The sequence below is a fragment of the Mustela lutreola genome, chromosome 4 (genome assembly GCF_030435805.1).
Source record: "Mustela lutreola isolate mMusLut2 chromosome 4, mMusLut2.pri, whole genome shotgun sequence".
NCBI lineage: Eukaryota > Metazoa > Chordata > Mammalia > Carnivora > Mustelidae > Mustela > Mustela lutreola.
Window position 1 is genome coordinate 35,398,805 of NC_081293.1, and position 23,580 is coordinate 35,422,384.

General features: G+C 37.4%; 1 protein-coding gene across 3 annotated transcripts in view; it reads right to left on the minus strand.

Moving 5' to 3' along the window:
- PCGF5 (polycomb group ring finger 5) overlaps positions 1–23,580 on the minus strand; it is a 130,025-nt gene that overhangs the window by 11,567 nt on the left and 94,878 nt on the right. For 2 of the 3 annotated variants that reach the window (XM_059169477.1, XM_059169476.1), the window contains exons 7-9: positions 10,160–10,258; positions 7,411–7,500; positions 60–119 (exon numbers count right to left, since the gene is read on the minus strand). In XM_059169477.1, coding sequence (XP_059025460.1) covers positions 60–119; positions 7,411–7,500; positions 10,160–10,258 — 249 coding nt within the window. The remainder of the gene's footprint in view (positions 1–59; positions 120–7,410; positions 7,501–10,159; positions 10,259–23,580) is intronic. The other variant, XM_059169478.1, reaches the window with a different exon arrangement.

Consider the following 23,580-nt stretch of genomic DNA (forward strand, 5'->3'; position numbering starts at 1 on the left):
GCAATCACCACCTTGGCAGGCGTCAGGTGGGCATATGTACAGTCGTGAGTGCCTCTTACCTGATACAAAGGGCCATCCTGAGAGCAGACTTGCGAAGCTGAGCAGTTCAGACACCGAAACTGCGGAGGAGATGAACTCATCAGATAAGAGGCATCCACAACTGGATACATATTTAAAACTGATTATTTAAACTATTTTAACGTCAAACATGAGTCAACATGATAATTTTAAGTAAACACTTTCCAAACTATGGTAGTTTTTTTTTTTTTAAGATTTTTAATAACTTAGTGACTGGTAAATGTAGCCTGAGACAACTTGAGTATCTAAATATCAGTTTTGTTAATATTCTGCAAGTATTTATGAAAATGGTGCCTATTGTTTCCATCTCCTCTTCAGATAATAATTCCTGGGAAAATCCTCATCTCTTCAATCCAGGAGAGGTACCCTCATTCTTCTACCCCTTTCAGTGACTAATCTCTCTTAGCTCGCTCTTCTACTACCCGTGAAAGCAACACTGTTTAGAGTTCAGAGCTCTGAAAGGAGTATGTAGTTTGCCCCAACATGTAAGGGGTCTGTTGTCTGTTTTAGATTAGGTTCTTTATATTGCTCAGATTAGATTTTTAGTCTCCATATCTATTTTAAGAGTGGAGAATATGAACTCCTTGAGTCTTTATCTTATTCATATGCACTGTCTTCATAACTAAGGCCCAGAAATGGCATACAGCAGCTTCTCAAAAAACTGTTTCATGAGTAAATCAATGAATGAACACATTTTAAACTACTGAGTAGATTCAGTTATAAACCCACTAACTTTTAACAGTTTAACCATTCACAGTAAAGAAAAAAAATCATTCCCAAATCTTGATTTTTCAATGTTGAGCTAAATACTTATTAAGCATGAACTTTAATTGTAACACAATTATAAACAATGAAATATATACTTTAAAATTATGTGTATATGAATTTAACATTGCATGCCGCTTCAAAATAGGAAAATATGCATAAAAATAGGTATAAATTAACCAGGAAAAATCTAACATCCTAAAGCAAGCAGCTTTTTAAAGGTAGACTTTGAAATAATGTTAACGTAAGAAATGATTAAAACAAATGTACTGGTAGCCTTTTAAATAAAATTTTAGAAATTTTCCATTTACCCAAAAGACTAGCCATTTTTTCCAGGAGTGAGTCCTGGACTTTCTGTACAGGGCTCATCAACATGTTGGAAGCCAGGCCCAGCACTGCTATCCTTAGCAATCGTCCCTTTTCTCTCTGAAGAGTCCCCAAACTCTGGCCTATCAGACTTTGCAAGTCCTGAACAGCATTTAAGAGTGAAGAGTTAAGGTGAAGGAGGCTATTTCACTAAGTGATTACAAGTCAAGGAGAATGTTTGTTTTTTTTCTAGAAGTGCTTAATAATGCAGATAAAGCAAAGCAAGACAAATGTGGCGAGGTAACTTGGGGTATGTCCTGGCAGGAAGTTGTGAGAAGCGACAAAACCAACCAGGATCAGCTGGGAAGGAGGGGCTGTACTGAGAGTTAGTACTCAACCTACCCAAGATAAAGGAGAGCAGGAAGAACATGAGTTCGTGATGAAAACTGAGGCCAAATGGAAAAATATGAATAGTAAGCTCCCAGGGATGAGAGGAAGTTAAGTGAGAATTACAATAACAAAATGCAACATATATAAGCTATTCATAAACTCACTAGCATTTACTGTGTCAGGTACTTTATAATATTTCATTCTTACTAAAAAATTTCAAGACAGGTATTATTACACCCAAATTTTAAGGATTAAAAAAAACAAAACAAAACAAACAAAAAAAACAAGAGTGGAAACTAGGAACGAGAATAGCTCAGTTGGTTAAGCATCTGCCTTCAGCTCAGGTTATGATCCTGGGGTTCTGGGATCAGGCCCTGCGTGGAGCTCCCTGCTCAGAGGGGAGTCTGCTCTGCCCCTCCCCTCACTCATGCTCTCTCTCTCAAGCAAACAAATAAAGAATCTTAAAGAAAAAAAAAAAAAAAACAAGAACTAGGAAGCAGAAGCAGAACACAACTGGGAGGAAACAGTTACAATATATATAACCAAAGATTATAGAATCCAGAATGTATAAAGAGCTCCTAGAAGTTAGAAAAAGACAATCACACAATGGAAAAACAGCAGCAAGGCAATGGATAGGAAAAAGAAACTTCACAGAAGAAATACAAAATTGATGCAAAATTCATGTGCAATGTTGGTGAAGATTTCAGAAAACGGGAACTTTCATATATTACCGGTAGAATTATACACTGCTAAAATCTTTTAAGAAGGAAATCTGTATCAAAATTTAAAACATGCACACTCCATTGTAAATCCATATCTGGAATCTAGCCAATAAATATGCTTGTACATGTGCGAGAATATATATATGTGCTGGAATCTAGCACTGCTTGTAATGTTTAAGAAACTTGAAAAAGTCTGAATTTCCACCAAATTTCCACCAAAGGAGCATGTTAATCAGATTATGCTGCAGCTGCACAAATGGAATACTATCAACTTGTTAGAAAGAATTGTATCAAGTTTGTTGATTCTCCATATGACACATCAACAAATGAGGAAAAAAAAGTCGAAAAAAAAAGTTGCAGAACAGTACATGTGAGTCCATTCATGTTTCAAAAATGTGAATACTGCACATACTTATGAACAGGATCATTCATATATTCTTGATGACTGGTCTAGATAAGTTCCTTCCAGACTGAGATCTAATTCTGTAACTCTACACCCTCAATTTACAGATGTGGAAGCTACAGGGTAAGTCAGTAGTCGTGGATCACGTTTCCTAAACCCCTATTACTCAAAAGACGGTCCAAAGATTAGATGTACTGGCATTCCCTGGAAACTTGTTAGAAATGCAGAATCTTGGGCCCCACCCCAGACCTACTGAGTCAAATATGAGTTTTAGCAAGATCCCCAGAGGATTTCTATTCACATTGAAGTTTGAGAAGCACTGGTTTTAAGAAAAGGTACATTTTCTTCCACTAATAAGTGAAAGATGAACACCAATCTTGAGTATAATACCTTCAGGTATCAATGTTATTATGAACTGAAAAATCTCTAAGAGTTAGCTAAGTTTAACCAGATGTTTGATTCCTAAAGATAAAATCCCAAAAGGGGATTTTATCAGAGAACAGGCTGAGCCTTCAGTGGAACTGCCCCAGGATAAAGAAGAGAAAAGAGGTGGAGATGCTGTGTGGCTCAGGGAGATGTTGCTCTGAAGAAACCGAGGCCAAGTGGACTTCTCCAAGATTCTTTCTAGGAGTCCAGACCTCAGACAAGGTAAGGAGGTGATGGAACAGAGTGGCCTTGCCTGAGACAGAAGACCCTGGGGGCAGAGGCAGCATCCCATGTGAAGAGGGAAGAGAGTACAGGGTTGACTCAGAAACCTAGGAGAGCCTAGAACACATGAGGAGAACACCCCTGCCCCAACACCCACAGCACTGAGTAGACTTAAAAAACCCCGCAAAGATGCCAATTTCAGCCATATCAACCTAAAAATTTATTCCAATGCCAATCATAATCCCACTCTCAAGTTCATTTGAAAAAATAAATGGGTAAAATTAGCACCATTTTTGAAAGAACGAGCTTAGCTATAACAAATATGAATATACATCGTAAAGAAAATTAGAAGGCCTGTTTGCCTTATTAATTAGTTTGAACTTTATTCAAAATTATCCCAAAGAAAATGGACAACTGAGGGGCTTTAAATTAGGAGCGGGGTATGATCAGATTTTTATAAAAACTATACATACTGTGTAATATGCTGGGATAAGACTTGTGCAGAAGAACAAAATATAATGTCCAGGAACATGTGTGTACATATCTGTGTGTACCTATTTCTGTGTATGTGTACATGTGTGTACATACCTGTGTGTCCATATACATGTATGGATACATATGTACAGATAATGGTGACAAATCAAAACACTGAGATATATAAAGTATGGCTTACTTAATAAATTACGTTTTTGGCATAAGCATCTTAGAATAATTTTTCCTAGAGTCTTAGCCTCATCGTAGGTATGTGCATGTAAGTAAGTAAATCTTAAGTGGGTCCCAATGTTTAATGTAAAAAAGTACTGGAAAGAAGCAAAAGAAGCCCCCATGGTGGTCATGAGTTTTGGTAATCAGCTGACCCCAGGCCAACCCACAGCCAGGTACCAAGAACCGCAGGCAGAGTCATGTGAGCTTGTCAGACATCCTGGCATCCTGTTGGAAGTGGAGGGTAGAGATGGGAGGGACGTGACTGCATCAAATACACTAGAAGGGGCTTGATCACGAAATGACTGTTTTATTGCTAATTTGTCCATTCATTCCAACTGTTAGAATTCACTAATTATTATAATAATAATTCATAATTAGTTGGAACATTAGCAAACATTTAAAATTAGCAGAAGTCAAATGGGAAATGGAGATTCAAATAAATGAGATGATCTTTAGGATATATTTTGCATTAACTATGACATTATAAAAGAAACTTTTCATTCAATTTACTCTTTGAACAGATACTGAGTATTGGTACTAGGCCCTGCTCTGGGTACTGGAGACTCCGCAGTGAACAAATCACTATCCCTATCCTCAGACTACATTTGAGTTGGGGAACAAACAATGAACATAAATAAGTGGCATAGTGTGCCAGATGCTATGAAAAAAAAATACTCTAGAAAACAATCAAACATAAAATGGATTGGGAGAATGCCATATTGGGAGTGGGGGTTGTACTATTATAAGGAAAGTCGGAGGCCTCACTGAGAAGGAGATGTAGAAGCCAAATTCCTTGGGCGAAGAAGGTAAAGAAAATGATTCACATGGGTAACTTCGGGAGGTAGGAGAAAGCCCAGCATGTCAGAGGAAACAGAAGTGAGTGGGGCTAGGCTGTGTTGAGTCAAAGGAGAATAAAGAGTAAGATCACAGAGGTGTCTGGGGAAAATTGGGGGGGTCCGTATCTATAAGTCCTGGAAGGACTTCAGTTTTTATCTGAATGGTATGAGATGTCCCTGGAGAGTTGAGAGCAGAGAAGTGACATGTTCTAATTTGTTCTCAGGGGATCCCTCTGGCTGCTGTGCTGGGCCAGGACACTAGTGGGACCCTGGGTGGAGGCAGGAGAGGAAGCATGGAGCTCAGGGAGATTTTTACAGAACTTCTGGAGAATGGTGACAGCTGCATGGCCCAGAGTGGCAGACATGGTGGTGGGGGGGACATAACTGGACTCTGATCGTGGTACTCTGATAGGAGAGGTCACAGAATTTGCTAAGGATAGATGACAGAAAAAGAAACCAATCAGGACTGACTTCAGGGACTCTGGTCTGAGAAACTGGAAAAAATGGAACTACAAATCTTAGAAATACTGAGATTGTAAAGACTGAGGTTAGAAACAGTTCTGTCATACTGAAAAAATAAAATGGACTAATATATTACCGCTGTGCTAAAGATAATATCTAGTTTTCCTATTTATTGGTTTAGTTTTTACATGAATGAAAAATCATAAGGTACTGAACCATTTTCCCAACCAACCTATATTAAGATATGCTTTAAACAACATAGGAATTTAAACTATCAGATATGTGTAATCAGAAACACAACTGTAGTAAAGACTGATTTAGCTGATAGTCAATTAATGACAATTTCTTCAAATTAGCTCTTACTGCTTTGACTTTAAAATATCTGGCAGTGTGGACGACCTCTGGGAAGGGACTGTGAGAAGGACAAGTGAGCGCTATCTCTTCAACCTTAAGGCAAACCTATTCATAGCACTTGAAAATCATTAACACATAATAAAATGCTCAAAGACTTATCAAAGAAAACTAAAATTACATTATGATATTATATGCGATATCACAATATCTAAGCCCCCACAGTGCTGGGTAAGGGATAACTGACTACCTCTGTAATCTGCACCTGGTACCTGAAACATTTTGGCTGGAAGGATTCAATGAGGGTGATGTATGTAGAACCATTTTAAAAAACTATAAAATATCCTAGAGGGTGGTAATAATTTACCAAGTACAAATATTAGATTTTTTTTTTTTAATGAGGCTTAGAGGGTCTAATGAGTTCTTCCTGGCACATGACTAGCTGGTGACTGGTACTAAAACAGAATCTTTTCTTCCTGGTCATGAGAATTCAGCCTCACAAGGAAGTCTTCACCAAAGTGGGATTCAGAAAAAAAAAAAAAAAACTGACCTTAGAAGTTAGGTGCTTTATTTATTGTTATATCAAGATATTTCTGAAAAACATAGCCAATTTTCCTACCCATTGAATACAACACCCAAAAATGATTTTTGAGGTTTTATAACTATTCCATAGATGCTTACATTCCACAGAAATAGGTTTTTGAACAATCCTAATTATATTCAGATTCTGTATTGTCTTTGAGAGGGGTTATATTCCTTAATTTTGTATTTTTTATAGTTAATTTACATTTTCATAAGAAAATGTAATAAAACCCAGCTTATTAGAGAGATTAAAATTATGCACAGTTTAGAAGTAGGACATATTGTACCATAAACACCACAGACTCTTAATGTCTTAGAGGACCTTGGAAGTCATCTAGTTCAACCTTCTAGTCAATCTCAATTAATGTGTATTCATGTAATCAGATTATGAAGAGAATTTGGTAACATTAGGACCACATTCCTCACTGATATACATTAGCCTTATAATCCCTAGTCCCTTGGATTTCTCTACTATTAATGTTCTACATAACTCAGATAAGATATGCTTGAACCTTCTAATTAACCCTAAACAAAGGTACAATTCAAAATAGACAAGTCTCCTTTTGGGTGTTTTGGATTTTTCTCAGGTCTTCTCCTTTTACATCATTTCTCTCATATTGCCTTGGGCCTAAGCCACAACAATCTAATTCTGACATCAGAAACCACAGCAAACTCACTTACCCTTTGGTCCAATTTTATACTTTCACATAAACGAGGTACCTGAAAAAAAGATTACCTAGATTCTACCCTATCTGTTCCCTCTGGCACAACCAAAAAATAATATCAACGATTAAACAACGTACTAATCAGGGCAAAACTTCTCCCTTGACTCCATATAGTTAGACGTTCCCATATTTTATTGGGGTTTAAAAAAATTTAAGTGTCATCTTTTCTGTATTGAGGTAAGTAGAGTGCTGAACATATTTAGATGGAGTTTTTTAACTCACCATAAATATAACAAAACCACATTTAACACAGATTTTGGCTTTGTATTTAGGACCAATTATCATGGAGTAGCTGAGATAAACAGTAAAAGGAATCAGTTTCTTCTCTTTGCAGACTAGGTTTTTTTTTGTTTGTTTCTACATTATACTGCTTATTAGGAGTAGCAAAATGGCAATATAACTAAATATACACATAGGTAAATATAAAAGCAATTTACGTTTTCGCCTCTTAGTCGCCATCTTGTCATGTAGATGAATTCCATAGTGTGATCCTTCCCCATAATTTCACCATTGCACAGCACATCCAACTTTAAAAAGAACAGTTACAGATCCATTAACATAAGTAATTTTTAATTCATTAGTGTCTAACACCTTTTCCCCAAATTTCAAAAAAGATTCAAGTAGATATAACAAAATAAAAGTGTTAACTGTTATTTAAAAAGAACACTGAATATTTTTATTAAAAGCACTGGTCCATCTCATAATTATTAATGATTCAGATATAAGTAACATGAAGCGGTGCTTGTCTTGTCCCACGTGCCTGTCACTGAAGTCTATCCACATGATTCTGAAATGCAGTGTAAGGTTTCTCAGTCCATGTCTCTGTGCACCCTTAAAGGTTTAGACATATTTCTGTGATTGTCTCTTACAGAATGGGAAGGAATTGTGGAGGCTTCACAGCATCTTTGGCTTATGAATTCACCTTTCAGAATGTTTCCATCTTCTCAAGATTTAGAGGACTTGCTTTCCCCTCATTAATTTGTAGCCAAAGAGGGTAAAGGAATGAGTGTTTGGATGCAAGATTTGTGGGTACTTCAAGGCATTTGAGAATTCCTGGTAATTGCCTGTAGCTAAGTTGATATAACAGTTAGGGCCAGCAATGCCACAGGCTGCTATCTTCTTGGGCTCTCTGGCCTGTTTTGCTTGGTTGGTAACTTGCATAATACTTACAGGACCCTCTTCTCACCTTGCATCGAACTTCAAAAAGGGATGAGCTTCCCAAAGCTCACTTTTGCTCTAGAGCTGCAGGAACAAAACAACACCCCAAATCCTTAAGGCCCCAGGAACTGTGGCTATGATTTACCAATTCAACAAAGCATAGTTAAACATTTATCATAGGTCCCTATAAATAAAAAATTTCAGTTCTCTAGCTATTAAAAGCAAACTGATAAAGAGTTTGAAGTATGGGAAGGGGAAGAAAAATGGGTTTTAAATAATTCTATGTCTGGTTAGACACTAGAGAGTTTTGAACTTTAAGTCTAAAATGAGTAGCATTCTAATTGTATTAGACAAATTTTTAGCTGAATTATATTGATATTTTGATGATTTATGTTGACTTGCATGGACCTCAAAATGTTTCTCAGACATTTTAAAAGGACAAAATAGATAATTTTATTTTTTTAACCTTGCCTGTAAAATAAATTCACAAGCAAAGTAGTAAAGAGATTTAGGATGCAATTCCTAGTTAGATACACTGCTTCTGTTGTCATTTAAAAACCAAACTATCTTGCCCCAATTAGCAATGTTGTTGCAAAAGCTTCAGTTGTAGGTACTTCATTAAAACATCACCCTATGTGTTAGACAGCAAAATAAGGGTTTGTGGGGGGGACCAGTAAACGTTACTAAAAATCACAGGAACAGTCCTTTACACTGGGATAGATAGGGAGCTGTCAGTGGACAGTTTCCAGCCCTGTTGGCTTGTAGTGGGGAGAGAGATACTGTGGGCCAGCAGCGAGACTGTACGAAAGAGAGAGTACTCTCAGCTCTAACAACTTCCTGGAACCTAGAAAATGACTCAGTGGGTCACCCTTAGAAGTAAGGAAATAAAACTGCGTGTGGTATTTTTAAGAAGAGAATAAAGTACAAAACCGAATCATAAAAACAATCTCATTTTCTGTTTTCACTGTTGTATCTAAGTTGTCATCTTTTACTTTACCAAGTACATAGGGCTTTGATTAACTTTCACAATTTTTTCCCTAATGTAAAAGCTGATGTCTCTGGAAATGTTTTAATCTTCGTAGGATCAAACCACAGTAAGAATTTTTAACCCATGGCTTATTAGTTTTCTAAGAGTTTTTAAATAAATTTAGGATCAGAAGCTTCCTCAAAATACATAATACATGTCAATGCCTATGTTCAAATCTTATTTTATTTCTGCTATGATAAAAAGTTCATATTAGTATTGGTATACATAATAAAGAACTAATGTTGCCTTTGATGTCCTTGTTTATTATATAGGAAACTAGTCTCAGTCTTTCGTTTCTTCAGAAGCTACTTTCAGAACCCAAAGAGGAGGAAGAGAAATTAATTCAAGTAGTTAACACTGCCATTTGGACAGGTGAGAAATGGTAGCCATGTCTCCTCTTTACTCCTAGGATCATAAACATTCTCTAAACATTGAACACATTACAAGCTGTGCTGTGATCACCATGAGGGCAATTTATCTCTCCATAAGGAAACTGGTAAATGGCATTTATGCAGATGCAGTTATGCTGGTTTTACCTACTGCTACACAATATCATTTTTGCATATGACACAATTAAAGGAACATTAGTTACAAAATCCTTTTTAAAAACACAATGTTTTAAATTCTGACAAAGAAGTCTATAAAGTAGAAATGGATCCTGAAGGTCTCATTAAAAAAAAAAAAAAAAAAAAAGAACCTAAAGCATATTGGCATTAAAAAAAATCTAGCTGTGGTATTATTCAGGGAACATTTAAGCTATTTAAGTATCTCTTCTAATTGTAAACCACTAAATGCATTAGTAGCCTATTTTAGTTATATGTTAAATTAAAAAATACACATTATAAATAGAATACTATACTCTCAAAATTACATTTTTAACATGAAAATAACCCAAGTTTCCACAAAAGTTAAATGTATTTTCCATTAATTTTTACTTATTTTGTTAGAATTTTGTTCAGATCAGAATTATCAAAATGATCAAGATTAGATTAACAACTTACCTCATAAGAACTTGGAAGTTTTAGTTTCAAACTTAAAAATTTTTTAATAGTTCCCACAGTTACACGCGTAGAACACCGAATGAATTTCTTCATTAAACCCTAAAGGAAATAAAGATTACTAATTAAAATATTCTACTTTATTTTTAATGGAACCACAGGTGTCACTTCCACTGTCATTTTAAGGATTTTTCAAAATATTCTCTGAAAACATTTCAAAGTATAACTCCTTAGTACTAGTGAGTAAAAATGTTCCTAATTCTTGGGTACTTACATGATATTCTTCAAGAATGTATAAGGAAAATCCTGGATATCTGACAATCTCCATACCTCTAAACAATTTGGTTAACAACACATTATAAGTTTAATAAAAAAGATCACAAAAAGCATATAGAATATTTTATTATATAATGTCACTTCTAAAAGTATTAGGGATTTTTTTAAAAGTCTCATAACTTTATTTTTTAAAAGAGCAGTGATTTCAAATGGGGCTCTAAGGAGTCAGATGTCTGATGGACTGTGGTAATACTTTACTGAAAAAACAATGTTCTATGTGTCTTGATTTTCCCCATTTTATTAGCAGTACTAATTTCCTCTTTAAGCATGAACATCACTAAAATATAAGAAGCAATCCAGAATGAACACTCAAACTGAGAATGAGTCAAAATGATAAACATGAACCAATTTGTAAAACAAAATTACATCTCCAAACCAATAGTAAAACAAACACCAGTGATTCAATCTTTTAAAAATATAAAGTATTACTTCTACGTATATGTATAAGGTATTAGGTCAGCAAGCAGAATTGTTCTTAAATTCATTAAGCCAAAAGTAGAGCCTTCCATGGGGTGCCTGGGTGGCTAGGTCAGTTAAGTGTCCGATCTTTATTTAGGCTCAGGCATGATCTCAGAGTTGTGAGACTGAGCCACACCTTGGGCTCCACACTGGGCATGGAGTCTGCTTAAGATTCTTGCTCTCCCCCTCCATCCCCCTCACCCCTTCCCACCAACACATGCCTGCTCTCTAAAAAGAAAAGAAAAGAAAAGAAAAAAAACAAGCCATCCAGTTATTATCTGTTCTTAGCAAATGTGTTCCTAGCAAAAACCAACAGAAACAAATTTACAAATGGTGCTTGGTCACTATTCAGATGGTAAAGTATCCATTAAAAGAAAACAGAAGTCAAAAGTTACATCTAAAGCAAAACATATTCTAGCCATTTCAAATGGGAAGACTGGTACTCTAGATGGCATGGAAGCAAAGGGATAAATAATCAAACAGATCTTCCCTATATCTATTCACAACATTTCAACTACCCTAAGGTTTCCTGTCTATTTTCTTGTTCCAAACAGCTTATAGAGAATGCTTTGCACATTTTCTGGGTCCTCGTTAATGTGTGCTAACGTGTGCATATAAGAGTATGTAAGAGTGTAACGTGTGGTTACTGAAAGACACTCTAAATGTATTATCTGCAGAGAAATCTCAGGTGTTTAAAGAGCCTATAGAAATGACCATGGCATCACCACTCCTAAGGTCTCAGAGATTATTAACAAGTATAGAGGTGTCAGAGATTTAAGGGAAGCTTTTAAAAACTAGGCAAAAGCTTGTTTCAGGAGTTTATAATTCAGTAAGATTTGACAGTAATCTCTAAGAAAATTCTGGCCTGCATTATTTATTTGTTTATTTACTTAATATTTTTATTTGCTTTTCAGAGAGAGAGAGCACAAGCAGGGGGAGAGGCAGACAGAGGGAGAAGCAGGCTCCCTGCTGAGAAAGGAGCCAGACGTGGGACTTGATCCCAGGACACTAGGATCATGACCTAGTGCTTAACCAACTGAGCCACCCAGGCATCCCAAGAATTACTTAATATTTGATTTGTAAGTACTTAGAAAATGACAATATAACAAGTATGCATTTTCTCTCTATAGAAACATTCTACAATTATACCAAAGTAATCCTGTTGCTTCCCAGCTAGGTATACCGTAGACTTGCTATACAGGTCTCTAAAAAGTAATCAACACATTTTAACAGGGGCAATGACAGTTAAGAGTGTTAGCAGAGATGATGGGACGGTGGGGAGAAACTTAGGTGATCTTAAGAGCAGTGCTTCTTTCCTGCCATTTCATTTCCTAACACAGAAAATGGAAACATTTGTACTGCACACAGGGGTTAAGGGGAGACTGTGGCCCGAGAAAGTAGCTGTATAGCCCAGGCCCTGCCATTTGCTCTGGTGGGATCAACATTCTAGGTTCCCTCCCCTGCATATCTGAAGAAATATTGTATGGAAAAAGAGCTGTTACCTTTGTTACAATGCCCTTGGCTTCAAACCTGTTCCTCAGGCCAGAAGAGGAACAATTCAAAAAAGGCTCTTTCTGCTTCTAAGGTGGTTACCCTAGAAGTATTTTTACCCTTTATCCCCCACCCACCTCCCTTTTTTAGAAGAGTTAGGAGACTAGATCTGAAATCAGCTAGTGGTCAATGTCATGGGTTACAGTTTTCCACTTGTAGGACACAATTCAACAAATCCTAATTCTTATGATTATTTGAGTTTTTTTTTTTATTTTTTTCTGAAAGATTTTGAGTGAGAGAGAGAGAAAGAGCAGGAGTGGGGGGAAGGGGCAGAAGGAGGGGGGAAAAGGTGGCTCCCCGCTGAGTAGGGAGCCCAATGCGGGCTCCAGTCCTGGACCCTGATATGACTTAAGCCAAAGGTAGACACTTAACCAACTAAGCCACTCTGGCACCTCTGTTTTTTAAAATCCAAATCTCTAACAGTGTTTTTTCTTTCATCTTTGGAATGGTATGGGTAGTACCTTCCCAGCTAAAGCAATTGTCAAGCTTGACTTTGACTTTTTTTTTTTTTTTTTTTTAAAGATTTTATTTATTTATTTGACAGAGAGAGATCACAAGCAGGCAGAGAGGCAGGCAGGAGGAAGCAGGCTCCCTGCCGAGCAGAGAGCCTGATGCGGGGCTCGATCCCAGGACTCTGAGATCATGACCTGAGCCGAAGGCAGCGGCTTAACCCACTGAGCCACCCAGGCGCCGCCAGACTTTTTTTTTTTTTAATTGAAATATAATTCAAATACCATAAAAGTCACCATTTAAAGTGTATAGTTCAGTAATGTTTAATATGTTCATGAGGTTGTGTGACCAGTACCATTACCTAATTCCAGGGCATTTCATTATCCCACTAAGAAACTTACGCATTAACAGTCACTACTACTTCCTTCTCCCTTGACCTGACAAAAGCCAATCTACTTTCTGTGTCTATGGACTTAGTCTGGACATTTCATAGAAAAGGAATCATACAATATGTGAATTTTGTGTCTGACTTCTTTCTCTTAGCATAATGTTTTCAAGGTTCATTCATGCTGTAGCATGTATTAGTATTTGACTCTAGCTTATAGTTTATTATACACTATCCTAACTTATTTTCCTTTTTGAAAAAAAAATTTAAAGGCATCCTACTTGGTGTGAAGTGGTATGTCATGTGATTTTGATTTGCATAGGTCCTAATGACTAATGATGTTTAGAATTTTTTCATGTGTTGATTGGCCAATTTTTAAATCTTTTTTAAAAAAAGATTTTAATTTATTAGAATGAGCAAGCACAAGAGAACAGAGGGAGAGGGAGAAGCAGACTCCCTGCTGAGCAGAGAGCCCAATTCAGGACTTAATCCCAGGACCCTGGGATTATGACCTGAGCCAAAGGCAGATGCTTAACTGACTGAGCCATCCAGGCACCCCAGCCATTTTTTTAAATCTTCTTTGGAGAAATGTCTGTTCTTTTTTTTTGCCCATTTAAAAAAATTAATTATCTTTTTGTTAATTGGTAAGAGTTCTTTATGTAATCTAAATACTAAAGGTTTACAGATGTGTGATTTGCAAATCTTTTCTCCCATTGTGTGTATTGTCTTTTCACTTTCTTGGTAGTATTCTTTGATGTATAAAAAAGTTTTTAATTTTAATTTTTTTAAAAGATTTTATTTATTTATTTGACAGAAATCACAAATAGAGAGGCAGGCAAAGAGAGGAAGGGAAGCAGGCTCCCCGCTGAGCAGAGAGCCCAATGCGGGGTTCGATCCTAGGACCCTGGGATCATGACCTGAGCCGAAGGCAGAGGCTTTAACCCACTGAGCCACCCAGGCACCCCTTTAATTTCAATTTTGATAAAATCTAACTTATATTTTTTTGATGCCTGCGTTGATGGTATCATTTTTAAGAATCTACTTCTAAATCTGAGGTCTTGAAATTTTATCCCTATGCTTCTTATAAGAATATTAGAGTTTTAGTTGTTACATTTAGCTATGGGTCCATTTTAATAATAATTAATGAGTTAATTTTCATATATAGCATGAACTAGGGATCCAACTTCATTTCTTGCATGTGGATATTCAGTTGTTTCAGCAACATCTATTGAAAAGATCATTTTCCCCCCTGAATTATCATGGCTACCATGCCAAAAAGAAATTCCTTATCAATATATGGGTTTATTTCTGATCCTCAATTCTTTTCATTAATCTATAAGTCTACGCTTTTATCAGTATCATACTGTCTTGATTGCTGTAGCTTTGAAGCAAGTTTTGAAATGGGGACTTTGAGTCCTCCAACATTGTTGTTTTTTTTTCAAGACTGTTTTGACTATTTCAGGTCCCTTAGATTTCTATGACTTTTAGGAGGAGCTTGTCAATTTCTGCAGAAGTAGCAATTGGAATTTTGGTTAAGGTGATCACTGAATCTGAAGAACAATTTGGGTAGGCCTGCCATCTTCACAATATTAAGTCTTCTAACCCACAAACACGGGATGTCTTTCCATTTACTTAGGCCTTTTTTTTTTTTTTTTTTAAGATTTTATTTATTTATTTGGGGAGGGGCGGGAGTACAAGCAGAGGGGAAGGGCAGAGAGAGAACAAGCAGACTCCCCACTAAGCAGCGTGCCTGCGTAGTGGCAGGGGCTTGATCCCAGGATTCTGAGATCATGCCCTGAGCTGGAAGTCAGACATTTAATTAAGCCACCCAGGTGCCCACTACTCTTTAGGCCTTCTTAATTTCTTTTAATGTTTTGTAGTTTTCTTTTCTTTCTTTTTTTTTTTTTTTTAAGATTTTATTGATTTGACAGAGATCACAAGTAGGCAGAGAGGGAGGGAGGGAGGGAGAGAGAGAGAGAGAGAGAGAGAGAGAGAGGAGGAGGAGGAGGAAAGCAGGCTCCCTGCTAAGCAGAGATGCGGGGTTTGATCCCAGGACCCTGGGATCATGACCTGAGCAGAAGGCAGAGGCTTTAACCCACTGAGCCACCAGGGCACTCCTGTAGTTTTCAATATACAAATCTTATACTTTCTTGGTATATTCCTAAGTATTTTACTCTTTTGTTTTAATGCAATTAGTGCACAGAGGTTCTAATGTCTCTACATCCTCACCAACATCTGCTGTTTTCTTTTTTTAAAAGATTTTTAAAATTTATTTGACAGAGATCACAAGTAGACAGAGAGGCAGGCAGAGAGAGAGAGAGGAAGGGAAGCAGGTTCCCTGCTGAGCAGAGGGCCCAATGCGGAGCTTGATCCTAGGACTCTCAGACCATGACCTGAGCTGAAGGCAAAGGCTTAACCCACTGAGCTACCCAGGCACCCCTGTTTTCTGTTTTTTGATAATAGCCATCCTAAGGAGTGTGAGGTGATTATGTGATTGTGGTTTTGATTTGCATTTTTTTGATGATTAGTGATGTTGACAGTCTTTCCATGTGTCTGTTGGCCATGTCTGTCTTCTTTGGAAAAATGTCTATTCGGATCCTCTATACATTTTTATTGGATAGTTTGATGTTAAATTGCTTATATATTTTGGATATTAACCCCTTATCAGACAGATCATTTGGAAATATCTTCTTATTCAGTAGGTTGCCTTTTTGTTTTGTTGGTAGTATCCTTTGCTGTGCCAAAGCTTTTTATTTTGGTGTAGTCCCAAATTTTGGTGTAGTTTATTTTTGGTTTTGTTTCCCTTGCTCAAGGAGACATAGCCATAAATATGTTGCAAGGGTGACTGATGTCCAAGAGATTACTGCCTATGTTTTCTTTTCAGGAGTTTCATGGTTTCATATCTTATATTTAAGTCTATAATCCATTTTGAGTTTATTTTTGTATATGATATAATGAAGTGGTCCAGTTTCATTCTTTTGCATGCAGCTGTACAGTTTTCTCAGGACTATTTATTGAAAAGACCATATTTTCCTGATTGTATTTTCTTGCCCCTTTTTTGTAGGTTAACCATATAATTAAGGGTTTATTTCTGGATTTTCCATTCTATTCCACTAATGTATGTATCTGTTTTTTGCCAATATCTCACTGTTTTGATTACTATAGCTTTGCAGTATATCCCAAATCTGGGACTGTGGTGATATTCACAATTCTTAAGATTGAGATTGCTTTGGATATTCAAAATTTGTGGTTTCATACAAATTTTAGGATTATTTGTTTCAGTTCTCTGAAAAATGTTATTTGTATTTTGAAGGGAATTTCATTTAATCTGTAGACTGTTCTGAGTAGTATGAACATTTTAGCAACATTCTCCCAATTCATGAACATATCTTTCCATTTGTGTTATCTTCAATTTCGTCTATAATTTCTTCTAGTTTTCAGAGCATGTACCTTTCCCTCTTTAAATTTCCTAGATAATTTATTATTTTTGGTGCCATTGTAAACGAGATTGTTTTCCTAATTTCTCATTCTGCTACTTTGTTATTGATATGTAGAATGTAACAGATTTCTTTATATTAATTTTATATCCTGCAACTTCCCTGACTTCATGTATCAGTTCTAAAATTTTTGGTTGTCTTTAGGGTATTTTATATATAGAATCATATCATCTGCAAATAATGAGATCATCTCCTTCCTTACCCATTTGGATGACTTTTTCTTGTCTGAGAATTTATTTTTTCTTGTCTCCTCAGCTAGGACTTTCAGTACTATGTTGAATAAAAGTGGCAAGAATGGACAGTATTGTCTTGTTCTTGATCTCAGAGGAAAAGCTGTTTTTCACCACTGAGTATGATGTTAGCTGTGGGTCTTTCATCTATGGCCTTTTTAAAAAAGATTTTGAAGTATGTTCTTTCTAAATCTACTTTGTTGAGAGTTTTCATCATAAACAGATGCTGTATTTTGTCAAAATCATATGGTTTTTATCATACCTGTTGTTAATATGATATAACACACTGATTTGCCAATACTGATCCACCTTATCCCTGAAATAAATACCACTTGATCGTGGTAAATGATTCTTTAATGTATCTTTGAATTCAACTTGCTAATATTTTATTGAGGAATTCTGCCTCTGTGTTCATCAGGGATATTTGCTTGTAGTTTTCTTTTTTGTCATGTCTTTTTTCTGGCTTGGTATCAGGGTAATGCTGGCCTTGTAGAATGAATTTCCTTCCACTTCTATTTTTTGTAATAGTTTGAGAAGAATAGGTATTAACTTCTTTAAATACTGGTAGAAATCACCTCTGAAGCCATGTGACCCTAGACTTTTACTTGTTGGGAATTTTTGATTACTGAATCAATTTTGTCACTAGTAACCAGTCTATTCCAATTTTCTATTTTTTCCTGATTCAGTTTTGGAAGAGTATATGTTTCTAGAAATCCACTTCTTCCAGGCTGTCCCAATTTGTTTGTATAGGATTTTTCATACTATTCTCTTATAATTCTTTGTATGTCTTTGGTGTAATTGTTATTTCTCTTCTTTCATTTCTGATATTATTTGAGGCTTCTCTTTTTTTTCTTGATGAGTCAAGCTAAAGGTTTATCAATTTTCCTTGTCTTTTCAAAGAACCAGCTCTTGGTTTCTTCTTTTTCTTAAGATTTTATTTATTTGAAAGACAGCATGTGTGTGAGTGGGGAGAAGGACTAAGGGGGAATGGCAGAAGGAGAGGGAGAGAGAATCTGAAGCAAACTCTGTACTAAGTGCAGAGCTCCAATGTAGGGTTCAGTCTCAATCCTGAGGTCATGACTTGAGCTGAAAACAAGGGTTGGTTCCTTAAACAAATGTGCCACCGAGGTGCCCCTCAGCTGTTGGTTTCACTGATGTTTTCTATTTATTTTTTTAGTCTCTATTTCTTTTATTTCCCTCTAATCTTTATTACTTCCTTCCTTTTGCTAACTTTAGGCTTTGTTCTCTTTCTAGTTCCTTTAAGTATAAGGTTTGATTGTTTGAGATTTTTGTTTCTTGAGGTAGTCCTGTATTGCTCTAAACTTCCCTCTTATTTATTTTTTAATTTTGAGAGACTGTGTGCAAGTGGGAGGATGGGAAGGAGGAGAAAGAAAGAATCTCAAGCAGGTTCTCCAGAAGGAGAAAGAAAGAATCTCAAGCAGGTTCCATGCCTAGTGCTGAGACAGACACAGAGCTCAGTCTCACAACCCTGAGATCATAACCTGAGCTGAAATCAAGAGTTAGAATCTTAACCAAGTTTAGGTGCCTGTAAACTTCCCTCTTAGAACAGCTTTTTCTGCATCCCCAAAATTTTGGATGGCTGTGTTTCCATTTTCATTTGTCTTCATGTACTTTTAAATTTCCTCTTTGATTCCTTCATTGACCCATTTGTTGTTTAGTAGCAAGTTGTTTAGCCTCCAGGTGTTTGTGTGTGTGTTTTTTCCCCCCAGTATTTTTCTTGTAACTTATTTCTGGTTTCATACCATTATGATTGGGAAAGATGCCTGATAGGATTTCAGTCTTTTTGAATTTACTGAGACTTGTTTTGTGACCTAGTATGTGGTCTATCCTAAAGAATGTTCCATGTGCACTTGAACAGAATGTGTATTCTGTTTGGGGATGGAATATTCTGTACGTATTTGTTAAGTCCAGACTTAAATCTATTAAGTTCTGTATATATCTGGTCTACTGTGTTGTTCAAAGCCACAGTTTCCTTGCTGATTTTCTGTCTGGATGATCTGTCAATGTTAAAGTGTGGTGTTAAAGTGGCCAACTATTACTGTAAATTTCTCTCTTTATGTCTGTTATAAATTGCTTTATGTATTTAGGTTTTTCTATGTTGGGTGCATAGATATTTACAATTGTTAAATACTTTTGTTGGCTAGATCCCTTTATTATTTTGTAGGGCCCTTCTTTGTCTCTTGTTACAGTCTTTGTTTTACAAAGTCTGTTTTGTCTGATATAAGTAATACTACCTGCCCTTTTCTTTTCCTTGCTTCCATCTGCATGGAAATTTTCTTTCTACCCCTTCACTTTCAGTCTGTATGTGTCTTTAGGTCTGAAGTGAGTCTCTCAGAGGTATCATGTACATGGGTCTTTTTTTTTTTAAATCCATCAGTTACCCTAAGTCTTTTGATTGAAGCATTTAGCCCATCTACATGTAAAGCAATCTTTGATAGGTATGTACTTATTGCCATTTTGTTAATTGTTTTCTGGTTGTTTTGTATTTCTTCTCTGTTCCTTTCTTCTTCTGCTCTTCCCTTGTGGTTTGATGGCTTTCTTTAGTGCTATGCTTGGATTCTTTTCTCTTTATTTTTTGTATATCTTTTGTAGGTTTTCAATTTGTGGTAACCATTGGGTTCATATATAACATGCTACGTCTACAGCAGCAGTCTGCATTAACTTGATCTCTTAAATTTAAACACATTCTAAAAGCATTAAATTTTTACTCCCTCCACATTTGATGTATTTTATATCTTTCTGTGTATATCCCCCTAACTTTTGTAGATATAACTGATTTTACTAATTTGTGTTTTAACCTCCATACTGGCTTTATAAGTGATCTATCTTTACTGTGTTTACTTTTACCTGTGAAATTTTTTTCTTTTCATAATTTTCTTATTACTAATTACGGTCTTTTCTTTCTACTTAAAGAGTTTCCATTCATATTTCTTATAAGGCCAGTTTAGTGGTGATGAACTCTTAACTTCTTTGGGAATCTCTTATCTCTCACTCATTTCTGAACGATAGCTTGACTTATTCTTGGTTATAGATTTTGCGTGTTTTCCTTTCAGCACTTCTGGCCTGCAAAATTTCTGCTGAGAAATCAGCTGATATTCTTAAGGGTTTCCCCTATATGTAAATAAGTTTTTTCACTGCTTTTAAGATTCTTTGTCATCACTTTTTGCCATTTTAATTATTGTGTCTTGGTATGGACTTCCTTGGGTTCACCTTATGAGGGGCTCTCTGTGATTCCTGGACCTGGATGTCTATTTTTCCAGATTAGAAGAGTTTCCAGCTGTTAGGTCTTCAAATAAGTTTTCTGCCTCCTCCTCTCTCCTGATTCTGGAATCTCTATATGAGGATGTTTTTAGGCTTGTGATTTTTTAAAATTCTCTTAAGCTTTATTTTCATTTTTATTATTTTTTCTTTTTGTGATTCAGCTTCATTGCTTTCCATTACCCTGCCTTCCAGACTGTTAATCCATTCTTCTTCATCCCCTAATCTCTTGTTGATTCCCTCTAGTGTATTCTTCATTTCAGTTTTTGTACACTTCAGTTCTGACTAGTTCTTTTTTTATCTCTTTGTTGAAAAGTTCTCAGTGAGTTCATCCACTCTTTTCTCAAGTCTGATGAGTAACTTTTTTTCTTTTTTTAAGATTTTTATTTATCTGAGAGCATGCCTGCATGCACAATCAGGGAGAGGGGCAGAGGGAGACTCCCCACCTAGTGGGGAGCCCAACGTAGGGCTTGATCCTAGGAAATGTTTAACCGACTGAGCTATCCAGGCACCCTAAGTCTGGTAAGTATCTTTATGACCATTTCATTTACCTCTTCTGTAATTTTATATTTTGTTCTTTCATTTGGGACATCTTCGTTTGTCTGCTCATTTTGTCTCTGTTTCTATGTCATAGGAAAGTCAGCTACATCTCCTGGCTTTGAAATAAGTAGCCTTGTGTAGAAGAGGTCCCTGTAGCACAATACATTTTGGTCACCAGAACAAGGTACTCCAGGTGTGCTCCCCATGTGGGCTGCATACACCTTCCTGGTGTGGCTGAACTGTGATTGCTGTGGACATGCTGGTGAGTGAAGCTGGTTTTTAGCCCAGGTGGCCGCAATGACCTGCTGTATCTGCTGTGAGCAGACTGGGCAGGATTTGTTCCCCATACTGTTAAGAGGTCTGGCTGAAGCTTCCATGGCTTGCTTGTGGGTGGTGGCCAGCACACAGCTCACCTGTCTTCCCTTAGCTGCTGGGAAAGGTGTGGGTGCGGTGATGGGTAGGGCTTGCTTCCTGTATGGCCAACTGAGAGGCTTGGCTGCAGCTGCCATGGGCTCACTGGTGATTGGGGCTGGTACTCAGCTTAGCTGTCTGCAGTTAGCCTCTGCAAGAGCTGCAGGCACACTGAAGGGCAGGGCTCCCTCCCCATGTAGCCAGCTAAAAGGCCTGGCTACAGGAACTAAGGGTGTGTGGGGCTAAATGTTCTCCTCTCCAGGGCATGAGTCACTTTGGAGTGGTGCCAGTCCTGGCTGGGACTGCCTATTGGGCAAGGCAGGGCAGGAGCCACTTTGGAGGGATGTCTGCAGAACTGAATGTGTTCAGTGGGACAAATCTGCAGGGGAACCCTGGGGTCGGGTATGTGGTGCTAGCAAGGTAGATGGAGAGTGTCAGAACTGGCTTCTGTAAGCATCCAGCCATCTAGCCTGGGGAGGGCAAGAAAAATGGCACCTGCAAACAGTTTTGTTCCTGGAGAAATCTGCAGATCCCTGCCCCACTGGTATACGTCCTAAGATTAGTTGATAAATACCCTTCATGTATATCGCAAATTCTTTTCAATCTGTGGCTGCTATGCTATCACCCACTAGCTCTCCTGGGGTTAAGCCCCACTGGTTTTCAAAGCCAGACTTTATAGGGACGCATGTTCCCAGAGTGGGTCCCCAGGGCTGAGCCTGACAGGGGTGGGGTCTGATCTCCTTTCTCCTCTGTGCTTGTGATGTCCCTCCTGTTTGTGGTTAGTATGGTTCCCAATCATATCTTCACTCCTTTTGTCCTTTTGATGTAGCTGCCTTTCGAGGATTAGCTGTGGATGATCTGTTCTGCCAGTCTTGAGGTCATTTTTAAAATTAGTTGCAACAGATGCAGCTGCTGCTTTGGTGTGTCTGTGGGACATGGTGAGCTCAGGAGCCTATCTGGCCCTCAGTTCTGCTCTGTTCTTACACTTTCATTTAAATGTTGACATATGATTTCTTTGTTCTCCTCACACGTTTAAAATGGATGACTTAAAATCTGTACCTCATAAGTCCAATGTCTGGACTTCTTCAGGGGAAGTTTTAATTGACTACTTTTTTCCTGTATGTGAGCTACACCTTAATCTATTTGTGTAGTATTTTTTTTTGTTGTTTAAAACTTAACGTTTAAAATAATAGAATGTGGCAACAGTGGAAATCGGTCCCACCTGCTTCAGAGGCTTTGTTATTGTGGCTAGGTCTTGCTGTTTCTCTTTGTTTAGTGACTTTCCTAAACTAATTCTGTGATGCTTGTATTCTTTATAATATGTGGCCACTGAAGTTTCCACCTACCTGTTGGCTAGTGACTGAACAGAGAATTCCTTATACGCTTGGAACTAATAAATCTCCCAGTCTTTGCTAGGACACCATGTGTTTTGGGGCACACCTCCAATAGTCAACCTGGTTGTTGACAACTCTGCCTTAATCCTCACATCCTGCTTGTGCAGAGCCTCAAGGTCAGCCAGAGGTGAGAGTTTAAGACTACTTAGATCTTTCCCGAGCATGTATATAGTCCTAAGTATATGCTTGGCCTTGGAGATTCCCAGGAGTATGTTAGAGTTTTTCAAAGCTCCTACAGGCCCAAAGCCTGTATCTATAGGCATCTTATTCACCAGGTTTTCCTTTTAAGATTTTTGGTTGTCTGTTGTTTTCTCCAAATGTCATCTATACCTAAGAGAGCCATGAAGTTCAAATATTTGTCTGTAATTGGTTCTGAAAAATGTTCCACCCTTCCCAGCTCACAGATGTTTTTTTCTACTGGACAAGCTCCATGTCAGGCCTAATACAGAAAGGCCTATAAGTGGGGTGTTCCAGGAACCACTGGACAGGTCAAATAATGACAATTATTTGGCAATTAGGCTTTGAAAGAGTTCCACTTCTTCTGCCCTTTGGTGCCTGAAATGTTACAGTGGGAGAGTTAGTGGGCTATTACTCTACTCCAGAGCTGGAGAGTTGGGGGACTGAACTAAGGCAAATTAAAATGCCACAAACCTCAATGATCACACTATTTTCTTGACCAAACGCTCTAGGAGTTTCTGCAAGCCTTTTTTTTTTTCTTTTTTTTTTAAAGATTTTATCTATTTGATAGCACAAGCAGGGGGAGTGGGTGAGGGAGAGGCAGGCTCCCTACTGAGCAGGGAGCCCAATGTGGTGCTCCATCCCAGGACCCTGGGATCAGGACCTGAGCCTAAGGCAGACACCTAATGACTGAGCCACCCAGGTTCTCCAAGCC